This window comes from Salmo salar, chromosome 25 (assembly GCF_965601325.2).
Source record: "Salmo salar chromosome 25, fSalSal1, whole genome shotgun sequence".
NCBI classification, from domain to species: domain Eukaryota; kingdom Metazoa; phylum Chordata; class Actinopteri; order Salmoniformes; family Salmonidae; genus Salmo; species Salmo salar.
In genome coordinates, this window is record NC_138315.1 from 17882772 (window position 1) to 17897408 (window position 14637).

Consider the following 14637-nt stretch of genomic DNA (forward strand, 5'->3'; position numbering starts at 1 on the left):
CCTGTTGTATTTGGCGCATGTGACTAATAAAATGTGATTTGATAACACTCCACTAATTCTGCTCCAGCCATTACCATGAGCCTGTCTTCCCCAATTAAGGTGCCACTAACCTCCTGTGGCGGAGACAGTAGATAATATGTATATCTTTATATCTGGTAAGTGTTATCCGGGATCCTTGGGACGTCCCTACCCTAAACATAACTATACCCCTTACCTTAATCAAGGCGCTCATTTTAAATGGTTGTCTTTTTCTTTCAGGCAATACAATTGGACACACTTGATGACGTCAATATTACTCGACTATGGACAAAAAAGGCAATTTCAACGCGTTATTATCGCGCCTCGAAACAACTTGCATCGAGGGTGATTTTGGGGTCAGATTTGCAGGTCTGGTGTTAAAATCATGGCGTTACGGGTGATTCGTTTGGTCATCCCCTCGGGGACAGCCGTTTTCAAAGCAGGGACACCTATTCAGACGGTAAGATTGTAAGAAGAATTGCCAAAATGCTCTCTCGCGCAACGAAAGGCATCAAGTTCACAAGCCGCCCTCGATACAAGGACACCATAACAAGAATACTAATGCTAAAAAGGCTAACTAGCAGATTGGTGTTTTGCGTGGCCAGCTGAGTGTTATGTGGTTGTCAACAACTTTTGCGTAGCAATGTATTGTTATTAGCGGCAATATGAATTAGTTAGCTAGCTTATTTGAACTAATTGTCTAGTTACCGTTATCCCATTCTTGTCATCCTCCTGGCATGCTAGCTAGTATTTCAGTTTTATCAATTACAATGAAGCATTCTTAATTCATGGTGGGCAGGATGGTCAGAAGGATGACACTCGCATACTCATTCTATTGATACTGAGTACAATTCAATATTTGATTTGAGAATTAATTGATCAACATATCTTCTATCTTTAGGCTGGTATTCACACAAGCTCACTAAGGAACCTACGGTACGGCTGGTGGGCATATGCACTGGGTGAGAGGACAACCCCAAGGTTAAAAGAAAACAGCAAGATCATCTCCATTGATGGCAACCTGGCCTCAGGAAAGGGGGCGCTGGCCCAGAGTCTGGCTGATAAGCTGGGTAATGATCCTGTTGTCGATGCAGTTATTGAAGTCTAGACTACTTATTTATACATATTTATAACTTGGTGAGTTAGAAGTTTATAATGCCAATTGCATTAACTAAAAATAAAAAAACGGAATTTCCTACCTTTCTGGTACAGAACAGGATTAATGTATATTGACTACATTCACACTTTGTCTGATGTCTGTAGGGATGCTGTACATGCCTGAGCCCAACACACACTACTTGGACAAGATGACAGCGGAGAAGGAGCCTCTGCCAATCGCCTTCAATGGTAACTGCAGCTTGGAGAAGTTCTATGCAGACCCCAAGGCTGCTGATGGGAACTCCTACCGGCTACAGGCATGGATGTACCTCATGAGGCTTCTTCAGTGGTCAGACGCCATGGAGCACCTGCTCACCACAGGTACGGCTGGCTGGCTATGGGAATGCGCTCAGATATCGCTCACAAATGACATCAGGATTGTGTTAGGGAATCGGGGGAAAACAAAGAATTGAGCTCTTGAGCTTACATTTCTGTAGTTAAATTAATGCCTTGTGTTATTATAAATGGCTTTTTGCAAAAATATGATTCTGTCCATTTTGCGTTTTTAGTCATGTCCTTCTCATAAACTTTCTCCATTCTAGGCCAAGGTGTGATCTTGGAGCGCTCCCCCTACAGTGACATGGTGTTTGTGGAGGCCATGTTCAAACAGGGCTACATCAGAAGGCAGTGTAAGTACTGAAATCCCTATGGTAAGGGTGGTACAGATCTGAATAGTCTTATTGCGTTGTTATTTATTTTTATTTTTTATTTCACCTTTATTTAACCAGGTAGGCCAGTTGAGAACAAGTTCTCATTTACAACTGCGACCTGGCCAAGATAAAGCAAAGCAGTGCGACACAAACAACAACACAGAGTTACACATGGAATAAACAAACATACAGTCAATAACACAGTAGAAAAGTCTATATACAGTGTGTGCAAATGAGGTAAGATATGGGAGGTAAGGCAATAAATGGGCGATAGTGGTGAAATATTTACAATTTAGCAATTAAACACTGGAGTGATATATGTGCAAGTAGAGATACTGGGGTGCAAAGGAGCAAAAAAGTATGGGGATGAGGTAGTTGGATGGGCTATTTACAGATGAGCTATGTACAGGTGCAGTGATCTGTGAGCTGCTCTGACAGCTGGTGCTTAAAGTTAGAGAGGGAGATATGAGTATCCAGCTTCAGTGATATTTTTTTTATTTTTATTTTTTTGTATTTTTTTTTTTGCAATTCGTTCCAGTCATTGGCAGCAGAGAACTGGAAGGAAAAGCCACCAAAGGAGGAATTGGCTTTGGGGGTGACCAGTGAAATATATCTGCTGGAGCGGGTGCTACGGGTGGGTGCTACGGGTGGGTGCTGCTATGGTGACCAGTGAGCTGAGATAAGGCAGGGCTTTACCTAGCAAAGACTTATAGATGATGAATCAGATCTGGTTTAACACCAACCTGAGAAGCCATGACATTGAAAGGTCATTAGTGTTTTACATAAATAAACTGGGTGAAGATGCTTTTTTTTATGTATGCCACCATTACTACAAAAGGGGCATTTTACATTGCTGTGGTTGAATCTCATATGTTCTGTAATGCAGGTGTAGACCACTACAATGAAATCAAAGGTATCAGCATCTGTGAGTTCCTGCCCCCTCACTTGGTCATCTATGTGGACAAGCCAGCAGAAGAAGTGCAGAAGAAGCTAAAGGCATCAGGCAAAGTAGGGGGATACAAACAAGGAAAATATAATCCATGCTATACTTTTCTAGGCATATCGTTTGTCTGACTGCATGACCATCCATTATCAGCTGGTAGAGAACCTATGGAAGTTTTACTCAACCAATTGAGTCCTGTCCAGTAATTATTAATAATTGTGTGAACTCTTTCTAATATTGATGTATTTGGGGCTTTAAACAAAAAAAAACATTTTAAACTCCTCAAAAAGTCTCTACTGTGGTCATGAGCTAGGTTAGAAACAGGGGAAAAAAATGATTATCAGTCTGTTGCTAACAGCAAGTAATGTTCTTAATTGGAACCTTTCCTTTGCCAAATGCCTCTGGTAATGTGTCAAAATTATAGAAATTAGTTGTTGCTTTCACATACGCCCATTTAGGACCTCTCACATTTGGCAGGCAGGCGGGTGGGCCTCACAAAGCCTGGTAGTTATTAGCATTATGCAATTGTGGCCCCAGCAATAATCCTGTCTTTAAACATAAACATGGAGGGCTGTAGGAATTCGGTGCAAATTGAGATAAATATGCAGTCTCAGATTCTACCAGAAAAAGTATTGTTTAGGACAAGTCTAGGTGCTTAAAATCTAGGCTATTTTCAACTTAGGTAGTTTGATTCATAATTCAGATCAGTGTTCCAAACCTTTCTTTCCGGAGTGTAATTCTCACATCTCTGATTGGATTTAAATATATAACATGTTTAAACCTCAGTTTTAAAGATGTTGAATCACACTCCCTTATTTAAAGCCAAATGTATCCTTTCAGTGATCAACATGATGGATCTTTTTTTATCTATGCAATGTTTAGGGTGCATGTTGAATAACCATTTTCATCGATGGTCTTGTTTATGCTATTGCCTTCAGAAAGTATTCACAGCCCTTGACTTTTTCCACATTTCCACATTTGGAAAAAGTGGGATTAAAATGGATTTAATTGTCATTTTTTGTCAACGATCTTCACAAAATACTCTGTAATATTGAACTGAAGAAAAATGGTAACATTTTGTAAAAAAAATATTTAAAAAAAATAACTATTTAGGGCTGTCCTCGACTAAATCTCGGTGGACCGAAAGTAGTCTGTTCTTTCGACAAATCAATTGGCTGAAATTCTTACATTTGTATTTTTACATATATACCTTGTGTGTTTTTAAAATCAACTATACAGCACCAGTCAAAAGTTTGGACGCATACTCATTCAAGGGTTTTTCTTTATTTTGACTATTTTCTAGATTGTACAACAATACTGAAGACATCAAAACTATGAAATAACACATGGGATCATATAGTAACCGAAAAGGTGTTAAACAAATCAAAATATATTTTATATGGGCAATTCTTTAAAGTAGCCACCCTTTGCCTTGATGACAGCTTTGCACACTCTTGGCATAACATGATGCAGCCACCACTATGCTTGAAAATATAGCAAGTGGTAGTCAGTGACATGTTTAGGGCAAATCCAATACAACCTAACACTTGGTATTCAGGACTAAAAGGTTATTGCACATTTTTTGCAGTATTACTTTTGTTTTTACCTTGTTGCAAACAGATGCATGTTTGGTATGTTTAAAATGTTAAACAGGCTTCCTTTTCACTCTGTCATCTAGGTTAGTATTGTGGACTAACTACAATGTTGTTGACTCATCACAGCCGTTACATTTTTTTTACTGTCTTAAAGTCACCATTGGCCTTATCTTAGTAGTATCTTAGTAGTGACTGGGTGTTTTGATACTCCATCCAACATGTAATTAATAACTTAACCATGCTCAAAGGGATATTACATTTCTGCTTTTTTATCTACCAGTAGGTGCCCTTTGCGAGGCATTGGTAAACCTCCCTGGTCTATGTGGTTGAATCTGGGTTTGAAATTCACTGCTTGACTGAGGGACCTTCCAGATAATTGTATGTGTGGGGTACAGAGATGAGGTAGTCATTCAAAAGTTTGGATGCATAATCATTCAAGGGTCTTGTTAAACACTATTATTGCACACAGAGTTAGTCCATGCAACCTATGTGACTTGTTAGGTGACACTTTACTCCTGAACTTATTTAGGTTTGCCACAAAAATGTAAATGAACCTAATTCCACTTTGACATGATGGGGTATTGTGTGTAGGCCAGTTACAAAAAAATCTCAATCCATTTTAAATTCAGGTTGTGTAACACAGCAACATGTGGAAAAAGTTAATACACAAAAAAAGTTAATACTTTCTGAAGGTACTGTATATGCCCAAAAGCTGCACTTGTGTTTTTAGATCACTAATAGTATTGGATGGGTAGCATTTTGGAAAGAAACCATCTGTCAAACTTCTAAAGGCTTAATACTGGCCAATAAAGGAATTAAATCAAGCTGAAGCCTGGATAAGAATTCAAGCATGGCCTTTCAAATAGATTCATATCAGTTGCCACTGAGTTATTTGATTTTTGTGTGCCATGATTATTCTTAAGTTGGGTTTAATTACCTTTCCGCTCTACGGATCAGATCATTGAAGATGAGAATCTGCTTCAACAGCTCCAAACAGATCTTCTGCTTCTCTATCACTTTGGGTGTTCTGCTTGTTAAGTTAAATCCATTTAAGGCACTTTGACTAAGCAAGTGAATTGTGTTGGTTCTGGTGTTGGCTGTCTTTTCAAATAGTCTATTTTCTGAAGTGTGTTGTTCCTGTCTTTCTGAATCTATCCTGTCTTACCCTCAGGATGTACCCCTACCCTATCTGAAGAGCATTGAGGATGCCTACAAGAAGACCTACCTTCCCAAAATCAGGTTAGTGGATTAGAAAGTTCTCTAGTTAAACATATACTATTCATTATACCTCTTGAGATGACCCAGTCTTTTAACAACTTGAACGTTTTTTTTAACAATGCAATTTTTCAAGACAACTCCGATCTGACCTTCAACCATTTACTAGAAAGGTGTTGAGAGAGTTTTTCTTTATTTCAGTGAGAATGCAGAATTGCTCGCTTATGATGCTACCCAAGCACAAGACATGGAGAGGGTAAGAAAATCCAGTGAATGACTAGAGGCATCAAATTATATAATAATAATAATAATAACCTTGTAGTTTCTGGTGAGAAAACAAACATGGTGTTGATATGTTATAGCCCTAGCCAATGCATCATCCTGAAATGCACTGACTGCTATTGAAAACCTGTCTTATCCCCTCACAAAACTCTCTCGTCAAAAAGACTTGTTTTTCTCTTTAGATTGCAGAAGACATTGAGTACTTGAAATTTGAGAAAGGACCTTGGGTAGAGCAGGATGATGTCACACTCCACTACATGAGAATGCTGTAAGTATAACCACTTAATTTGTTCCCTACACTTGTAGACCTTACTTTTCTGTCACGTACATGGGTAAGCCTATATAGTTCATATTGGAGCTCTGGAAGCTTTCTCATCAGCCTGCTGTTTTCCTTCCTCTCTCCCAAGGGTGGAAGACAAGATGAGGGTTGCAGACCTGACCCTTGTACCCAACTTCCTCCCTGAGGTCACCATTGGGGCTCACGAGTATGACGCAGGCTACTATGCCTTCAAATCAGTAAGGGAGAAAAGCACTCTACTTCTCTTATGATGTGGTGTGGCTAGATCACCTGATATGACCAGATTATGATAAAGTGGGGTATGAGCTATAGGTACCATACTGCATAGGCAGAGAACTTTCCCCCTCCTTCAATAGTATTTTTCCTCTCCGTCTCTTCTGGGTTTTGTGTCCGTCTTGTGGTTTTGCCTCCAGCATATTAAATAACTATTTTGGTAGCTGAAATATCAAATGATATACGAAAAGGGAAATGCCATATGTGGAATATTCTCCAAGTCATTGGTGTCATCAGTCTTGCAGGAAAACATTCTGTCCTGACCTTTAAAGTTTATTGACTGGAGATGTGGGGGTATATAATGTGCTACAGGATTCTTTGAGCTGACATTTTGCTCGGTGCCCGCTATTATACTGGAACGAGTGGGAGGACAAGCTTGGGGAATGTGAACTATGGCGGGCTTAGGTTCTCTGCATTTTCTCATCCGTACTTCTACTTGACAAAGTTCACTTCTTCTGAAGTGCAAGCTAGGATTACACAGTAGAGTGTACTGTACTGTTTGACAAGAACAACAACCGATAGGGGTTTGTCTGGTGATATCATTTTGGCTTCGCCAGCTTAAACTCGTGCTAAGTTGTACCGCAGATGTCAAAGTAAAACTAGGTAAACAAAACAAAACTTTAATGCCTCTCAATGTTGCTATTTGCAATCCAACACCACTTCTTCAATCTTGGCTGATTTGTTTTTGAGGCTGTAAATGTCTTTATATTTAAGTCTGTTTTCTGCTTCTTTGGCTGACTGATAACAGTTGAAAGAAAGAGAAACCGTGTTAGTCTAGTGTTAACTAAGGCCTACATGATCTTTTTTGTTTCATACTCACAAGATTGATGGGCTAGTGTCGCCAGGGTGACAGAGCAGCCTGGCTGTCTATCAGTCTGTCACTGACGTGGCTTCACATTAGCAGGAACTCATAACGCGCTGTTTGCTAAGGCTAGGGGGTGATGGACTGCAATGTCGCCCCTAGTGACAAAAACACTTTGCTATACCATTAGTCTTTGCTGTCGTCCCACATCTAAGGATGGATGAGTCTTGAGTGGCTAGTTCTTCAAAGCTTAAGGGAATAAGAAGGCCTGGCTTCTTAAATCGGAGAACTGTAAACCTGCCCAAGTGTCCTGTGGAATATCGTGTGTCTCTTTTTACACAGGCAATTCCCACAAATGTTTTTTTTAAGTCAAGGATGACTCCTTGACCCTCGCATTGGATTCGTTTTAAGGATTTCATCAGTAAAGTGTAGGTTATGACTTGTATGCCCAGACTAAGAGGGTTACAGAACTCTCAGAATAACTATTAGGCGACTAACTTGATTTATTTCCAAAAAGGCAAAATATTTATTAACTTCTTGTTTATACCTAGCCTAACTAGATTGTATTTTACTTGCAACTTCAAAGATTGTTTCTCCTATATTTTTGGCAACTGTTTCAGCAAATGCATCCCAGAAGTTTTAGCATACATAATAGGCTATATCCCCTATCACTTCTCTCACTCTAATTAAATTGACTGTCCTTTTTCTTTTCTGTCCCAAAAGATCCTGGGAAAGAAGTACGCTGCAGGTTATAATGCAGACATAGGAGACACGAACATCTGGCTGAAGTGAATGAGTGGACCTGACTACTCTTGAGCTGATTGCTGTAGATGAATGGTTCGCTCCTCTTTCCCTCCCTCAACCCCCCCCTCTCACACACCTGTTCACTCCTCCCTATGGGTGGAGAAGTCTAAATATGGGATTATTCATTTGATCCAATCTGGAACATTCTCTTCTCTGGTCTGACTGTGGTTCAAGGAGAAACTGTATTATGTCCATGAATTATGCATTAAAAGTACATCTAAAAACGTGTTCTTTTTTGTGTGTGAAATGTGCATCTAGCCTTTTCAAGAGGGATAATGGCAATTGGATTAAGAGAGATTCCAGTTTATCCTCAATCATATACTTTTTTTTTTTATAAACTGGGACAGCAAACTTGAAAGTAAAATGACTTTACTGACTTGTATCATTATAATGTATCCGCTAGTCTTTTCTTTAACAGATGCTTCACACAGTGACTTTGTCAGTGCATAGTGCGGTGTCACATAGCCCTGTAAGGGTTTACTGTGTTTCTTAACCACAGTTCCAGGTATGGAAGCAGGAAGCTAATTAGGCAGGCCTTCAGTGTGCCTGTTGTACTATATGTGTCTGCAGATACTGACTGGGTTCAGACTGATTGGCTTCCAGCCATTCCATAATGGCATATCAAACACAATACATTTGTAAATAGTGAAATCTAAAATCTGCAGTTATGACATGCTCTAAGGGCAAGATTAGATATACTATGTTCATGAAAGAGAAAGATGATCATTCAGGTGCTGCTAATTTCAGACTGGTGGTATGGAGCACCATGAACATATTGAAGTTTAGCTTTCTTATTGAACCAGAAAATTGAAAGTTATTTCTAGTTGTTTATCGAAGATAGCTGGCTAACTCATTGATCCTGCTTTGTATTATACCCTTCAGGTCTTCATGTACCAAAACAGAAGTGCAATCCCCCCCACACTCTCTTTTCACAGGGTGATTTTAAGAACCTGGTTGTTTTTAATTTACCACCAGCTGACTCTTAAGCATTTCTCACTCACACAGAGACACACACACCTCCAGCATTTACACACCTATGCCACTGTAGCTCAGCGAAGATGGACGACACGGAGCTATTACACTGACCGAGAGGAACAGAGCAGCAGGCTGTGGCAATTAGACGCTGGGTATAGTACCTTGCCGGCTGGTGTCATCTCCCAAAATGTTAATTGAACACATGGCATTAAGTACGATTAAATGAGCCCTTGTCGACCTCACCTTAAAGTGTCCGCGTGATCCTTGAGTGAAGCGCTGCTGCTCTTTACTGTGCAAATGGATCTAGCAGGTGAAACCCTGTGAAATGAACAAACGCCTCCCTCCCATGACTACATTTTCACATGGGCCACTTTGAAATCTGTCGACAGTGGTGATTTTCACAGCCCATGAGACAGGGAAGAGTTGTAATTGGCATTATATGAAATGAGCAGTCAGGCTCATGACTTGTTATAGGATGTCACGGTCACAGTTGAAATCCGTTTTACAGAACTCTCTTATGGCCTCTCTCAGATGGATCATTTCCTAAAGCTAGACCCCAACCATGTGCAAGAATGGGAAAATGCATTCAAAAGGGCAACTGGAGGACAAAGAGTAGGCTACATTATGAATATGAAAAAGTTAGATTTCTACAAGGTTATGACCCAATTCTTTAGTGCAGTTTATCTGGGCTATAAACCATTCAGCTGAAAAACAGTTTCATTAAGTCCAACTCTGAAAACTGAGCAGCACAGGTCATGTGGTAGTTCAGATTTATTGTTTTGCCATACAATGCTATCGTTGGCCAGTCTGGAGTACATTTTTGTTCCCAGTGGCTTGGCTGGCTAGGCCTGAAACGCAGTGACCACATCTCTAGAAATAGCTATGCCTCTGTGAGAGAAGCAGTGATTAATTTCTCTTTCTTTTGTCAGTTGAAGGAGCTAACGTCTCGTAGTTCTAATCTACTCTTGATTGCTAGTGGAGATACACATGAAGGGCTCAATAGCTGAGGGTGTTAGTGAAACAAGGGGAGTTCTCCAATTACGCACATCCTGCTGCTAGATCCCAATGATGATTGCAGCCTATCTTGTGTCTTGGACTTCATGTGATACTTTCTACCAATTGAATCCTTGAAAAAATATGTAAATACAACATTTGTTGGTCCCATGTTTCATGAGCTGAAATAAAATGTCCAAGAAATGTTCCATATGCACAAAAAGCTTTTCTCAAAAATGTTGTGCACAATTTTCTTTATATGCTCCTTTTCCAAGATAATCCATCCACCTGAGAGGTGTGGCATATCAATAAGCTAATTAAACAGCATGATCATTACACAGGTGGATCTTGTGCTGGGGGAAATAAAAGGCCAATCTAAAATGTGCAGTTTTGTTCCACAACACAATGCCACAGATGTCTCAAGTTTTGAGGGACCGGGCAATTGGCATATAGACTGCAGGAATATCCACCAGACTTGTTGCCAGATAGTTTAATATTAATTTCTCTACCATAAACCGCCTCCAATGTCGTTTTAGAGAATTTGGCAGTACGTCCAACCGGCCTCACAACCTCAGACCACGTGTAACCACGCCAGCCCAGGACCTCCACTCCTTGCTTCTTCACCTGTGGGATGGTCTGAGACCAGCCACCCAGACAGCTGATGAAACTGTGGGTTTCACAACCAAATAATTTCTGCACAAACTGACAGAAACCGTCTCGGGGAAGCTCATCTGCATGCTTATCGTCCAACCAGGGTCTTGACCTGACTGCAGTTTGGCGTCGTAACTGACTTCATTGGGCAAATGCTCACCTTCGATGGCCACTGGCACGCTGGAAAAGTGTGCTCTTAATGGATGAATCCCAGTTTCAATTGTACCGGGCAGTTGGCAGACAGAAGTGTATGGCATCGCGTGGTCAAGTGGCCCTTATAGAGGAACACAAATATAACCGAACATGCAACAATTTCAAAGACATTACTGAGTTAGAGTTTATATAAAGCAATCAGTCAATTGAAATAAATGCATTAGGCCGTAATCTATTGATTTCTTATGACTGAAAATACAAAAATGCATCTGTTGTACACAGATACCTTCAAAAATAAGTAGGGGCGTGGATCAGAAAATCAGTCAGTATCTGATGTGACCCCCATTTGCCTCATACTGCATGACACATCTCCTTCACCTTAATAAGGTTGTTGATTGTGGCCTGTGGAATGTTGTCCCACTCCTTTTCAATGGCCGTTCGAAGATTCTGGATATTGGCGGGAACTGGAACACACTGTTGTACACGTCAATCCAGAGCATCCCAAACATGCTCAATGTGTGACATGTCTGGTGAGTATGCAGGCCATGGAAGAATTGGGAAATGTTCAGCTCCCAGGAATTGTGTACAGATCCTTGCGACATGTGGCCGTGCATTATCATGCTGAAACATGAGGTGATGGCGGCGGATGAATGACACGACAGTGGGCCTCAAGATCTCGTCACGGTATCTTTGTGTATTCAATTTGCCATCGATAAAATGCAATTGTGTTCATCGTCTGTAGCTTATGCCTACCCATACCATAACCCCAACACCACCATGGGGCACACTGTTCATAACGTTGACATCAGCAAACCCACTTGCCCACACGTCGCCATCCACGCTATCTGCCCGGTACAGTTGAAACCGAGATTAATCCGTGAAGAGCAAGCTGCCCCAGTGGCCAAACTGCAGTCAGGTCAAGACCCTGGTGAGAACGACAAGCATGCAGATGAGCTTCCTTGAGACGGTTTCTGCCAGTTTGTGCAGTAATTCTTTGCTTGTGCAAACCCACAGTTTCATCAGCTGTCCTGGTGGCTGGTATCAGATGATCCCGCAGGTGAAGAATCCTGATGTGGAGGTCCTGGGCTGGCGTGGTTACATGTGGTTGGTCTGTGGTTGTAAGGCCGGTTGGATATACTGTCAAATTCTCTAAAATTACATTGAATCGCTTATGGTAGAGAAATTAACATACAATTATCTGGCAACAGCTCTGGTGGACATTCCTGCAGTCAGCAGGCCAATTGCACGCTCCCTCAAAACTTGAGACATCTGTAGCATTGTGTTGTGTGACAAAACTGCACATTTTAGAGTGGCTTTTTTATTGTCCCCAGCAAGAGTGCACCTGTGTAATGATCATGCTGTTTAATCAGCTTCTTAATATACCACACCTGTCAGGTGGATGGATTATCTTGGCAAAGGAGAAATGCTCACTAACAGGGATGTAAACAAATTTGTGCACATTTTAGAGAAAGAGGCTTTTTGGGCGTATTGAACATTTCTGGGACCTTTTTTTTCAGCTCATGAAACATTTGACCAACAATTTACATGTTGCGTTTATATTTTGTTCAGTATATGAACTAACTTTATCAAGTCTTTGAAATTGTTGCATATTGTGTTTATTTTTGTTCGGTGTAGTTTAATCGAGAGTTTGAATCAGTGAAAACAGTTTCTGGGTCCAACACTTCAATGCTCTCTTGTTTCATTGGTTTTTATTTCAAATTTGTATGACAGTAATTTCTTTGGTTTTGTGAAACATGGAATTGCATATTTCATGTTTTTCTTGTCCTTTTCTCTTCCTTTTTCAACTGACTGTGTGAGAGATTTAGGATTATGAAGCACAAAACAGAGTAGGTGCAGTAGACATGTTAGCATGGCCATAGAAGAGACGGTCTGCAGTTGCACTGAAAGAGAGGAGGCTCAGTTTCAAAAGGGGGCACTGTTGCGCCATTGCAGCCTTGCAAAAATGACATTTTCCTGTACTAAATGCATTTCTCTCTTTGATATGCATGCTGTGGTGTGTGATTTTTAATGCTTTTGTCTTGGGTGCAGTTGATGTTAAGAAGCTTCTATTTTGACATCAGCATTTTAAGAGTATACATTTTTAATGCTCTCAGAAGGTCTTATCCAGCAGTTGTTGTTAAGCCTCTGATTTGACATAATATTCAGGATACCAATGCTGTAATACACCTGTTACTAGTAATAAGAGGCTGTTAAGCAGAGGTTTATGAGATAAGAAACTACAAATTACCAATTAATTAAATAAACAATGTAATTTATTGAAAAGTAATATGTTTATTTAATGAACATCTGCCCAGAGCACTTAAATTAACAGTATTTTCCATGATCATCCATCAATGCTCTATTTACATTCATGGCGATAAATCAATTCTGATCACGTGTTGTAGTTTGAGGATGAATACACATGATACTTCTACTCTCTAGGGATCCACAAACGTGATTAATCGGAATGGGCTAAAGTCTGTTGTGTAAGGTAGAATGAGTCACTCGTAATGCATGCACAAGCTTTACATCACATAAAATATTCCCAACAGATTTGTGCTTCCAACAATAGCCCCCCTGATTTAAAAACAGCATCCCAAAGCTCTAGAAATAACACGTAGAACCACAGTGACAGTCCATGTCAATCTCCAGGAAGTTTATTTGCCTGAGACCCCATATTCCCTCACATCCAAGTTAGGTCCAACAGACTCTAGTCTATGTCAACCTCTAGGACAGTGGGAAGGGAACTGAGCGAGCCCCATGACAGGTGGCATGCTGGGAAGGCGGAGGACTGGGTTGATGTAGACACCAGCGGTTGGAGAACATAATGAGCAGATCAAAGTGTTTGACACGGCAGTGTAGCAGAGTGTCAGAGGAACAGTGCTGTTGCAGCGTGGGGGCGGGGGACATGGGAGGTCTCAATGACAAGTCGATCAGGAACACTCCACATTCCCAATGACATGTTCTCTCCCCCTTGACAGGCTCTCCTGCGCTGATCAAACTCATCATTCAGGTGGGGTCTATACAGACTTAAAGAGAAGTTTACGGCACGCTTGCGAGTAGCTCACATTTACACACATTGGCATGCATGCACAGATTGGCAAGCACACACAAGCACAATCTTTTGAGCACAGCTATTGTAAACTCAACAAAAAATAAATGTCCTCTCACTGCCAACTGCGTTTTATTTTCAGCAAACTTAACATGTGTATATATTTGTATGAACATAACAAGATTCAACAACTGAGACATAAACTGAACAAGTTCCACAGACATGTGACTAACAGAAATGTAATGATATGTCCCTGAACAAAGGGGTGGGTGGGTGGGGGGTGGGGGGGGTGGGGGTGGGGGGGGGGCAAAATCAAATCTAACAGTCAGTATCTGGTGTGGCCACCAGCTGCATTAAGTACTGCAGTGCATCTCCTCCTCATGGACTGCACCAGATTTGCCAGTTCTTGCTGTGAGATGTTACCCCACTCTTCCACCAAGGCACCTGAAAGTTCCCAGACATATCTGGGGGAAATGGCCCTAGCCTTCACACTCCAATCCAACAGGTCCCAGACGTGCTCAATGGGATTGAGATCCAGGCTCTTTGCTGGCCATGGCATAACACTGACATTCCTGTCTTGCAGGAAATCACGCACAGAACAAGCAGTGTGGCTGGTGGCATTGTCATGCTGGAAGGTAATGTCAGGATGAGCCTGCAGGAAGGGTACCACATGAGGGAGGAGGATGTCTTCCCTATAACGCACAGCGTTGAGATTGCCTGCAATGACAACAAGCTCAGTCTGATGATGCTGTGACTCACCGCCCCAGACCATGAC

General features: G+C 41.1%; 1 protein-coding gene across 1 annotated transcript; it reads left to right on the forward strand.

Annotated features, from left to right (window-relative positions):
• Positions 1-320: 320 nt before the first annotated feature.
• LOC106586278 (NADH dehydrogenase [ubiquinone] 1 alpha subcomplex subunit 10, mitochondrial) lies at positions 321-8262 on the forward strand. The gene is made up of 10 exons (XM_014173404.3): positions 321-478; positions 920-1088; positions 1282-1497; positions 1719-1805; positions 2713-2834; positions 5536-5603; positions 5781-5835; positions 6044-6129; positions 6269-6377; positions 7958-8262. The coding sequence occupies exons 1-10, from the start codon at positions 404-406 to the stop codon at positions 8024-8026; spliced, it is 1056 nt and encodes a 351-aa protein (XP_014028879.3). The 5' UTR covers positions 321-403; the 3' UTR covers positions 8027-8262.
• Positions 8263-14637: the final 6375 nt, after the last annotated feature.

Coding starts and splice junctions, on each gene's coding strand:
- LOC106586278 (XM_014173404.3), top strand. CDS start 404: ATGGCGTTACGGGTGATTCGTTTGGTCATCCCCTCGGGGACAGCCGTT. Junction 5,604..5,780: donor ACCTACCTTCCCAAAATCAG/GTTAGTGGATTA, acceptor TCTTTATTTCAG/TGAGAATGCAGAATTGCTCG. Junction 6,130..6,268: donor CTCCACTACATGAGAATGCT/GTAAGTATAACC, acceptor CTCTCTCCCAAG/GGTGGAAGACAAGATGAGGG.